This window comes from Neodiprion virginianus, chromosome 5 (genome assembly GCF_021901495.1).
Source record: "Neodiprion virginianus isolate iyNeoVirg1 chromosome 5, iyNeoVirg1.1, whole genome shotgun sequence".
Taxonomy (NCBI): domain Eukaryota; kingdom Metazoa; phylum Arthropoda; class Insecta; order Hymenoptera; family Diprionidae; genus Neodiprion; species Neodiprion virginianus.
The window spans coordinates 35,831,268-35,842,549 of NC_060881.1; the positions used below are offsets into that span (position 1 = coordinate 35,831,268).

Sequence of the window (11,282 nt, forward strand, 5' to 3'; positions counted from 1 at the left end):
CATACCTCCATCGCATAGGCAAGGAGATGACGACACGGTGCCACCATTGCGAAGCCGCTGCGGACGACGCTAACCACACGTGGTTCGTATGCCCGGCATGGAAGGAACCAAGAGAAGAATTGCGAAGCGTGACCGGACCGACCGCGAACATCCGGGAGGTAGTGTGCGCCATGTTGAAAGGGCCGGAGCAGTGGAGTGCGGTGGCTGCATACATCAAACGAGTGCTCCGCGACAAGGAGGAGCTTGAAAGGATCAGAAGGGGCGAACAGCCAGGCAGGGGACCCAACCCTGGCACGCCCACGCCCGCCATGGCGTGCGGCTGCGACCTGGCCTACAGGCACGCCGTTTGCTTCAAGAGCGCGGGCTACCTCACGGACGATGCGACCGAGCCCCCCAGCGACGCATCGAACATCTGCGTGTTACAGGACAAGATCGTGCGCCTGGCGGCAAAGCATGCCGCCCAGGAGATCGGAAGAGGACCGCCCGCGGTCAGTGCGACAATGCCGGGCAGTGAGGGTGCAAGGGTTCGTATGACCTACGGTGACGTTAATTACGTAGGCAACAACCGGGCCATCTTGTACCTGAAACGCAGGTACGGAGGCCAGCAAATGCTAACGAACTCGTGCAGCCCGTTAAACATGCAACCGCCGGGGCTAGACATCGTGGTACTCGACGGCGTGGTATTTACCGCCGATTGCCAGTGCATCAGCTGGGCCGAACATGAGAGGATGTTCCCACACCATAGGTCCACAGTAGACAAGGGAGTCACCTGCTCAGACTGGCGACTGGAAAGGACGCGGACGTTGCAGGAAAGTGTGCAGAAGCATGGCTGGGGCCACGTAAGCACGGCCAGCAATATGCTCTGCAGAAAACATTGATAGTGATAGTGTGCTGTAAGACGTGAAGTGGGACTACCGACACAGACAAATAAGCGATTTGGCAGGACATTCTTGCAAAGCCAACCAGCGAACCAGCTTGAAACTGTGTAGATTTAGTTTATGCGAATAAGTGAAAAGGGTACAGACTAGCCAGAAGGTAACCCAAGTGATGAGCGGCCACCAGACACCGGGCAATTAACGGTGTGGTGACGCGGGACTAGGCCGCCGTAAACTTTGCGTCAGCAAAATACCGGCGGCAGTGGGTCACGGCTGAGCGGCGTCGACTGGCGACGAACTTAAAGCTATAAACAATCGGGCGCGGGCTGGCGACCTTGCTGAGCCAGCAAACTCCGGCGAGCAGCAAGACTCGGCAGGCTACCGCCAGTAGACGGTAAGATTACATTTAAGTAGTAAATAATACTAACACTAGAATAAGTGTACATTGTAAGTAGTAAGTAGCAATTAACACTATTAATAGGCCTGGGTGGTCACGCTATTATAGCATGACAGTCACGGTCGACTGCGGCAGGGCGTTAACCACAGAGCAGGTGTACACGAGCTGGCGCGGAACTCTTGCGTCAGCAAATTCCGCGCCGGCAGTAGGCCGCGTACCATGTGTGCGCTAAGTAGCGCGGGCAGACACAACAGTGCGGGCAAGCCGGCGCGAAACCCTTGCGTCAGCAAATTCCGCGCCGGCAGTAGGTCGCGCACTGTGTGTACGTACTGTGCGTGCGGTAGAACGGCCGGAGCAATAAATAACAACAACTGCTCAACTGCTCTGTGGGATAATGGTAATTATCATTAATTTATATATGATACTAATAGTAGTTAACTCATGAGTGAAATAGGAAGGGATAGTAACTAACTCATGCAGTCACTAGCAAGCGGGTGACTGCTTGCATAAGTGGCGAGTAGGTGGTTAACGTAAAGTAGAAGTGTAATGGTAATTATAATTAATGTATAGCACAAGGAACGGTAGGGAGGCGCAGCCTTGACAGGCCGGCAAGGAACACACTCCGCGTCGGCTGGCGAGCTGGCCGCGGAATGAACGAGAGGCCAGGAAAACAGGCCGGCCACAGGGACGAGGTGAAGTAATGCGAAAGCGGTTCCGCCTCGTCCTGGGTGATGAGCGGCGGAGGGGTTTTAGCCGGTAAAAATCCGGCACTATCCGATGACATCCAAGAACAACCGGATGTCTTTTGAAGATTTCCCCTTCGCCGCTGAACAAAAAAAAAAAAAAAAAAAAAAAAAAAAAAAAAAAAAAAAAGGTTAGGTTAGGTTAGGTTGGGTTAGGTTGGGTTGGGTTGGGTTGGGTTGGGTTAGGTTAGGTTAGGTTAGGTTAGGTTAGGTTAGGTTAGGTTAGGTTAGGTTAGGTTAGGTTAGGTTAGGTTAGGTTAGGTTAGGTTAGGTTAGGTTAGGTTAGGTTAGGTTAGGTTAGGTTAGGTTAGGTTAGGTTAGGTTAGGTTAGGTTAGGTTAGGTTAGGTTAGGTTAGGTTAGGTTAGGTTAGGTTAGGTTAGGTTAGGTTAGGTTAGGTTAGGTTAGGTTAGGTTAGGTTAGGTTAGGTTAGGTTAGGTTAGGTTAGGTTAGGTTAGGTTAGGTTAGGTTAGGTTCCCCTACGTCGGCTGTCACCTTGTCGTGGTGTAGGGGCTTGACGGCCGCGATGAATCTCGACGACCCGACGCCCCGGGGCTTCAAAACCCCGTGGCGGAAGTGATTCTAGACGAGCGTCCACTAAGAACAGCCGGCCCAGCCCCTCGGGGCTGGGTGTATGAATGTTAGTGTGAATGGGCGATGTATACATGGGATGCGGTCGGGGCCCCTGGGGCGATTTCTCAGAGACTAGCCAAGGAAGGAGTAGTTGCCGACCGACCGGGGCTGCGGGTGAAGTCAGTACCTTTACCGGACCTCTGTGGCGTACTACGGGTAAACGTAAGGCCACGGAACCTCGGTTCCCTGGCGAAGGTCCCAGGAAACCACATGTCCAAAGTGGGAGAACCGCTCCTCGCAGCTGACTGGAGCCAATCTGGGAGTCAAACCTCGGATCCCGGGCGCATGTGTGGAGGATTACCCGGTCAGTATTTCCTCATACCCGACGTCCGGTAGGGCAAATCCGGCAACGTCTTACCGGGTCGGGGCCTACCCTGTTTCGGATTGACAGGGGAATCCCCGGCCTGGCGACGTTAAAGATGTAGGGACGGGGGGTTCGAGCGGATAGGGCAGACCACCTGACAAACCGACAGCGGCTTCCGTTCGAGGGGGTAGGACTCTTACCGGCGGGGATAGATGCCACACCGCGGTGTGGCTGCCATGATGGCCGAACCGTCGTTATTTACTTTTTGTTACAGAATGGATATCTCAATTTTTGATCACCCAAATAAACCCAAGCAAGGAGGAGGAGGAGAGGACAGGGAGATACGGGGACGCCCCATCGTTAGGGGAATTAGCTGGCCCCCAGTCACGGCAAATACGGGAACGGACCCAGTGGCTGATACACATGCGGCCAAGGCCCCTGGGAAGGAGGGGAAGGGGGAGACCACGACAACGGCACCTGCAGATAAGCAACCCCCGCAGACGCTGTGCCAACAGGGGAGCAAGAGGAAGGGGAGCGAGCTCACCCCACCAGGAGTCGCGAGTTCCACGGACGACGAGGAGCCGACCCTGTCGCGCAGGCCGGTAAGTACGCGGGGAGGCATACCGGGAGCCGTAGAAAGCGGGGCCGGAGAGGCGAGAGATGCGCCTTCGGCCAACGAGAGTGAAGGACAGCAACAACAACAGCAAAAGAAAAGTACTGGTACGCGCCCTAAGGACAAAAAGCGGCGCGTTGTCCTCAACAACAAGGGAGCCTACGCCGCAGGGGGCTCGGACACAGACGACTCGGCATCCGAGGAAGTTACACACAGTCAACGTCCGGGGATGGCAAAACCCCCCCCTACCGCCACGAAGGCCAGGGGAAAGACCACCGGTACGGGGACGAGTTCCCCAGAAGACACGCCGGCGGGCATAGGTCCCGCCGAATACAGACATATGACCGCGGCAGATCTGGGAGCCCAGATCAGAGACTGGATTGAGGAAATCGATGGCATCAGGGTAAGATGCAAATCTATGAACGGTAGGATGAGCGGGGAAATAAAAAGAAGAGTGGGCTGGGCGAAAAACGCCTTGCTCACCCTTACCGGCAAAGCGGAAATGGCAGCCGGTCCCGCAGAGCTCCTGGAGGAGAAGAGGAGGTTGGAAATCCAGGTCCAGGATGGAATGAGGGAGAGAGAGAAACTACAGAGAAAGCTTGAGGAGTATCGGGTGGCCCTAGGGAGAGCCCAGACCGGGGCAAAAACCCCCGTCGTAGATACCTACGCGACGGTCACCAGGGGGACACCCCCAACAACGCTGTCGCTCGATATTCAGGCGGCAGCGGTGGGCACGGCAGTGGAAACCAGCGAGGGCCAGCCCACAGCGACGTCGACCGGCGCGTCAGATCTCGGACTCCGATTCACGGACTCCGAGCTTTACCTGGTCCCGGATGAGGACAGGGCCAGGAGCGAAGAGCTGGCCAGGCAAGCAGCGGCCCTCAGGCAAGTTCGAGAAGAGGTGAACCGGATCTCCCGCATGCTGAGCAGCACGAGAGACGGGGGAAGCCCAAACCTAAGCCTCACCGCGACTGCCCTGGGCGCCGCAAGAGGAAGAGGTGCAGGCCCCGAACCGCCCAGCAAAGCGTCTGCGGTGCCCAACACTGCCCGAGAAATCACCAAGCCCATGGTGGAAGCCCCAGGCGCGGCAGACTCCCCAATGGAGACAGACGACGTCGCTTGGGTCGAGGTGCGACGGAAAGGCGCGACGGCGAACGTAAAGAGGAAGAAGAAGGAGGAGCGACTAACCGCAGGGACCCCCTCCGGAGGGGCAAACCATAGTGGGTCGGCAGCGGAGGCCAGACTAAGGGTCCCACCGTCGACACAGGCGCAGACAGGGGCGAGCAAACCGCCCGGAGTCGCGCGAAAGGCCCCGAGAACCGCGGCGGTTGCAATTAAGTGCAGAGGGGAGAGCTCCCGATATGCAGAAATCCTGCAATTCGCCCGTAGCAAAATACAACTAGAGGAGTTGGATATAGGAGGGACCAGGGTCCGGCGAGCAGCCAACGGTGGGGTACTCATTGAGATACCCGGACCCGAAAATGCAAAGAAGGCGGACGCCTTGGCGGAGCGGCTCTCCAACATAATCGGAGAGAGATATGGCGATGCGGTCCAGGTGACGCGACCGTCAACTAAGGGGGAGTTGAGAGTGCAAGGGCTGGACGATTCGGTTACAACTGAGGAGCTGGCCCGCACCCTAGCGGAGCAGGGAGGATGCGGCCCACAGGAGATACGTGTAGGCCCCCCTCGCAGAATGGCTGGCGGGCTCTTCAGCGCCTGGGTGCAATGCCCCCTAAGAGCAGCCACAACCGTAGCGGCAAAGGGGAAATTTAAAATAGGCTGGACCATAGCCAGAGTCGAGCTACTGGAGGCGCGGCCCCGGCAATGTTATAGGTGCTGGGGCTTTGGCCACATAGGCACCTCGTGCAACGCACCGGCAGCGCGCGGGCGCGCGTGCTTCAGATGCGGCAGCGAGGGGCACCAGGCGAGGAGCTGCACATCCGCCCCGAAATGTGTAGTGTGCGATACCAAGGGGAGGAACAGCGCCCACAGGATGGGGTCGGGACGCTGCGCGTCGGTTAGCGAACGGGGTCGGGGGCCCGTAGCCAGGAACATAACAGATGGCCAGGTTCTTCTTACAGGGCAACCTGAATCATAGCCGGGGGGCTCAGGACCTACTGAGCCAGTTCGCGCTGGAAGAGGGGGTGGATGTGTGTCTCATATCCGAGCCACACTCCATCCCGGGTGCAGACAGTTGGCTGAGCAGTGAGGATGGCCTTGCGGCCATATTTTGGAGGACGGAGGGTGATGCACCACGGTGCTCCCTACTGGAGAGGGGAAGGGGGTACGTAGCGGCTAAATGCGGAAATCTAGCAATTGTGTCTGTCTACATATCCCCCAACGTCTCCATGCAAGCCTTTGAGGCATTCATGGACGACCTGGATCGGGTGGTCCGGTCAGCTGGCGGTGGCGGTAGGGGAGTATTGGTGGGCGGCGATTTTAACGCCCGCTCGCCGACATGGGACCCAACGGGGAGCAACCGCAGGGGGGAGCTTCTGGAGAGATGGGCGGCGTCGTGCGGAATAAGCCTGCATAATGATGGGTGCACGGCAACATGTGTCAGGGCACAGGGCTATTCGGTTGTCGACCTGACGTGGTCGACGCCGAATTTGACGCCGATGGTACAGCAATGGCGGGTCCTTACGGAGACGGAGACGCTATCGGACCATCTCTACATAGTTTACGAGGTACGGGTCCCCCGGCGCGTAAGATCTGTGGCCGGGGGGGGACACGCACGATGGAACTGGCGTAAATTCAAAACAGAGTGCTTCCGGGAATCCCTAGAGACCTGTCTGGCATGGGGACCAACGGGAGAGGATCAGACCACATCGGCCGGCCTCGCCGCATGGGTGGAGAGAGCCATGACGCAGGCTTGCGACGCGGCTGCTCCCAGAGCCCGACCCAAGAGCTGCAGGAGGACCACACACTGGTGGAACGAGGACCTGACTGAACAGCGCAGGCGCTGCGTGGCAGCAAGAAGACGGCTTACCAGAATCAGGAGAGCGGCCAGCGGCCCCCACCATGATGCAGAGGCCGAGTACCGCGCCAGCAAACGGAGGCTGCGGGATGGCATCAAGGCTGCGAAGGCCAAAGCCTGGGAAGACCTCGTGGGTTCCGTGGAAGCGGACCCATGGGGCCTACCATACAAACTAGTGCTGGGCAGGCTTCGCACCGCCACGAGGGGGCTGACAGAAACTCTCGACAGCCAAACCCTGGGGAGACTCCTTACGGCGTTATTCCCAAGAGGAGAGGGCAGCGCACCGATAGGCCAGGAAGACCGGAGCTGGGATGAGGGTTGGGCGGTCACGACCGAAGAAGTTCAGTCCGCGTTTAAGAAGGGGAGCGGGCGAAACACCGCCCCGGGACCAGACGGCGTCAGAGGAGCCGCGTGGGCGGGAGTCCCCGAGGGGATGACCACCCTGATTGCCAGGATGTTTACGGCGTGCCTACGGGAGGGGCACGTCCCGCGAACTTGGAAGAGGGCCCGCCTAGTGCTCATCCCCAAAGGAGGCACGTCCGGCGGACCTCTTCCTAAGGTCAGACCTATATGCCTTCTGGGCGAACTGGGGAAGGCGTTTGAAAGGGTACTGGTTTCCCGATTGGGGGACTGGATGGAGGAGAACCCCCGGGCACGGCTGTCAGACGACCAGTACGGTTTTCGGAAAGGACGGTCAACGATCGACGCGCTCATTAGAGTGCGGGAGTTCGTCGAGGGCGCCACAAGGATGGGAGGCTGTGCGGTGGCTGTATCTCTTGATATAGCCAACGCGTTCAACAGCCTCCCATGGCCAGTCATCACGAACGCGCTCGCGACAAAGGGAGTACCCGCGTATATACGGCATGTTATTAACAATTATCTTTGTCACAGGTACGTCGAGTACGTAACGGAGGGCGGGGGAGTGAGCAGCCTGGAGGTGACAGCTGGAGTTCCGCAGGGATCTGTTTTAGGTCCCCTACTGTGGATCATGTCGTTCGACCAGGTCCTGCAGGTTGGAGCGGAGCCGGATACCGCGGTAGTATGTTACGCGGATGACACCCTGGTCCTGAGTGCCGCGGCGGATCCGGCTTCAGCGGTGGCGCTGGCCAACGTAATGGTGGCGAGGGTGTGCCGAAGCATAACGGGCCTTGGGCTGAGAATTTCTGCCGATAAGACGGAGGCGGTCCTCTTCGGCCGCGCTGGAAAGGGGATGGTGGGACACACACCGGACGTGAGGGTGGGCTCGCAGAGGATCCCACTGGCGGGATCCATGAAGTACCTTGGGGTCTGGCTGGACTCCGGGCTTACGTTCCGGGTGCACTTCGCGGCGATGGAAGCAAAGGTCGGGGGCATCACGAGGGCCCTATCCCGACTAATGCCGAACCTGAGAGGGCCGTCGGAGGCGAAGCGGCGACTATATGCAGGGACCCTGTTCGCGGTCATCTTGTACGGGGCCCCGGTATGGGGGGACGTGGCGGAAGGATCCAGGCCCATCCAACGAGCCATGGGGAAACTCCAGCGGAAGATCTGCACGAGAGTGGTCGCGGCATACCGGACGGCGTCCATGGTATCCGTCACCCTGCTAGCCCGAACAACGCCGCTGCACTTGGTGGCTGGTGCCTACCGACGGGCATATGGCTGGATGCGGGAGGCGCGAGCGATTACGGGAGTCTACTCGGCTGAAGAAGCAAAGGCTGTAAGGGCGAGAGAGCTCCTCGTTGCCCGCGAATGTTGGAGGAGGTCCCTGGAGGGTCCCGACCTCCCCAGTGGGAGGTTGAGAGCGGCGATTGAAGGCAACTGGGATGAGTGGCACGGCAGGGGACACGGAGGGCTGACCTTCCGGCTGACCCAGGTGCTGACGGGCCACGGCTGTTTCGCCGACTTCCTGCACAGGATAGGAGGGGCGGAACGGCCGGACTGCCAGCACTGCGGGGGGGCCGCGGACACAGCGAGCCACACAGTGGAAACATGCCCAGCGTGGGCGGAGGATAGAGCGGCCCTGCGGGAGGCCATTGGGGGGGACCTGACCCTGCCTGGATTAGTACGAGCGATGTCGAGCTCGGGAGAGGGATGGGCGGCAGTGGCCCGCTTCGCGGAGCGGGTGATCGCCGCGAAAGAGATAGAGGAGAGAGCGCGGCAGCAGCAGGCCTCGCAGCGCGGGGGAAATGAGACCCGGTAGGGTAGGATACGCGGGCCGAACGGCAGAACAGCGGTAGTTCGGATAGGTGGGGACCTGAACGGGTTGGCGGGGTGGGTTGCCGGCCGAGCTCCGCTCCGTCCCTCAGGGCGGGCCGGGGGAGGCGCAGAGGGGCATAGGTGGTGACAGGTAGCGCGGCGTAGGTCGCAGTAGGCCCCCGGTTAGGGTTAGGGCTAGGGCCTCTCTGCCTAATGCCTCCTCTTCATCTTCGGCCCCAACCCCCTGGGACGGCGACTGGAGCGCGACGCCGTGCAGTCTTGCCCGGCCCCCGCGAGGGTAGTCTTGGCCCCTTAAGGGCGCAGAGAGTGGGAATCACCCTCGGCATTGGGCGGCTTCGACTCACGAAGCGACAGCCACAGAGCAGACAGGGGGAGGATCCTCACGAGGAAGTTAGTAGTCGTCACTATAGCTAGCGCGAGGGGAGGGAAGGGGAAGCGCAAGCCCCGACAGGTTGGATACGCAACCGCGTATAAGTGCCGGGGGGCTCCCTGAAGATATGCCTCGCGCGGTTCCGGGGAGTCCCCTACCCGCACCAGGGTGGCCGCTGGTTTTTTAGTGGGTGCGAGTCCCACACTACCCCGAGGATCCTTGCGCGGACCCTCGGGGTGTGCATAAGGCATTTTTCCAGCGATAACAAAAAAAAAAAAAAAAAAGGTTAGGTTAGGTTAGGTTAGGTTAGGTTAGGTTAGGTTAGGTTGGGTTGGGTTAGGTTGGGTTGGGTTAGGTTGGGTTGGGTTAGGTTGGGTTGGGTTAGGTTGGGTTGGGTTAGGTTGGGTTGGGTTAGGTTGGGTTGGGTTAGGTTGGGTTGGGTTAGGTTGGGTTGGGTTAGGTTGGGTTGGGTTAGGTTGGGTTGGGTTAGGTTGGGTTGGGTTAGGTTAGGTTAGGTTAGGTTAGGTTAGGTTAGGTTGGGTTGGGTTAGGGTTAGGTTAGGTTAGGTTAGGTTAGGTTAGGTTAGGTTAGGTTAGGTTAGGTTAGGTTAGGTTAGGTTAGGTTAGGTTAGGTTAGGTTAGGTTAGGTTAGGTTAGGTTAGGTTAGGTTAGGTTAGGTTAGGTTAGGTTAGGTTAGGTTAGGTTAGGTTAGGTTAGGTTAGGTTAGGTTAGGTTAGGTTAGGTTAGGTTAGGTTAGGTTAGGTTAGGTTAGGTTAGGTTAGGTTAGGTTAGGTTAGGTTAGGTTAGGTTAGGTTAGGTTAGGTTAGGTTAGGTTAGGTTAGGTTAGGTTAGGTTAGGTTAGGTTAGGTTAGGTTAGGTTAGGTTAGGTTAGGTTAGGTTAGGTTAGGTTAGGTTAGGTTAGGTTAGGTTAGGTTAGGTTAGGTTAGGTTAGGTTAGGTTAGGTTAGGTTAGGTTAGGTTAGGTTAGGTTAGGTTAGGTTAGGTTAGGTTAGGTTAGGTTAGGTTAGGTTAGGTTAGGTTAGGTTAGGTTAGGTTAGGTTAGGTTAGGTTAGGTTAGGTTAGGTTAGGTTAGGTTAGGTTAGGTTAGGTTAGGTTAGGTTAGGTTAGGTTAGGTTAGGTTAGGTTAGGTTAGGTTAGGTTAGGTTAGGTTAGGTTAGGTTAGGTTAGGTTAGGTTAGGTTAGGTTAGGTTAGGTTAGGTTAGGTTAGGTTAGGTTAGGTTAGGTAGTTAGGTTAGGTTAGGTTAGGTTAGGTTAGGTTAGGTTAGGTTAGGTTAGGTTAGGTTAGGTTAGGTTAGGTTAGGTTAGGTTAGGTTAGGTTAGGTTAGGTTAGGTTAGGTTAGGTTAGGTTAGGTTAGGTTAGGTTAGGTTAGGTTAGGTTAGGTTAGGTTAGGTTAGGTTAGGTTAGGTTAGGTTAGGTTAGGTTAGGTTAGGTTAGGTTAGGTTAGGTTAGGTTAGGTTAGGTTAGGTTAGGTTAGGTTAGGTTAGGTTAGGTTAGGTTAGGTTAGGTTAGGTTAGGTTAGGTTAGGTTAGGTTAGGTTAGGTTAGGTTAGGTTAGGTTAGGTTAGGTTAGGTTAGGTTAGGTTAGGTTAGGTTAGGTTAGGTTAGGTTAGGTTAGGTTAGGTTAGGTTAGGTTAGGTTAGGTTAGGTTAGGTTAGGTTAGGTTAGGTAGGTTAGGTTAGGTTAGGTTAGGTTAGGTTAGGTTAGGTTAGGTTAGTTAGGTTAGGTTAGGTTAGGTTAGGTTAGGTTAGGTTAGGTTAGGTTAGGTTAGGTTAGGTTAGGTTAGGTTAGGTTGGTTAGGTTAGGTTAGGTTAGGTTGTGGTTAGGTTAGGTTAGGTTAGGTTAGGTTAGGTTAGGTTAGGTTAGGTTAGGTTAGGTTAGGTGGTTAGGTTAGGTTAGGTTAGGTAGTTAGGTTAGGTTAGGTTAGGTTAGGTTAGGTTAGGTTAGGTTAGGTTAGGTTCGGTTAGGTTAGGTAGGTTAGGTTAGGTTAGGTTAGGTTAGGTTAGGTTAGGTTGTAGGTTAGGTTAGGTTAGGTAGGTTAGGGTTAGGTTAGGTTAGGTTAGGTAGGTTAGGTTAGGTTAGGTTAGGTTAGGTTAGGTTAGGTTAGGTTAGGTTAGGTTAGGTTAGGTTAGGTTAGGTTAGGTTAGGTCGTAGGTTAGG

At 56.4% G+C, this 11,282-nt stretch overlaps 1 protein-coding gene across 1 annotated transcript; it reads left to right on the forward strand.

Annotated features, from left to right (window-relative positions):
* The first annotated feature begins 2,670 nt into the window (after positions 1–2,670).
* LOC124305636 (uncharacterized) lies at positions 2,671–8,719 on the forward strand. The gene is made up of 3 exons (XM_046765217.1): positions 2,671–2,978; positions 3,225–5,580; positions 5,645–8,719. Exons 1-3 carry the CDS (start codon positions 2,671–2,673, stop codon positions 8,717–8,719), a joined length of 5,739 nt encoding a protein of 1,912 aa, XP_046621173.1.
* Positions 8,720–11,282: the final 2,563 nt, after the last annotated feature.

Bases quoted from the DNA above. Each gene is read 5' to 3' on its own strand.
- LOC124305636 (XM_046765217.1), top strand. From the start codon at position 2,671: ATGTATACATGGGATGCGGTCGGGGCCCCTGGGGCGATTTCTCAGAGA. The intron at 2,979-3,224 runs GTAGGGCAAATC...TTTTTGTTACAG, and splicing joins TTCCTCATACCCGACGTCCG to AATGGATATCTCAATTTTTG. The intron at 5,581-5,644 runs GTTAGCGAACGG...TTCTTCTTACAG, and splicing joins GGTCGGGACGCTGCGCGTCG to GGCAACCTGAATCATAGCCG.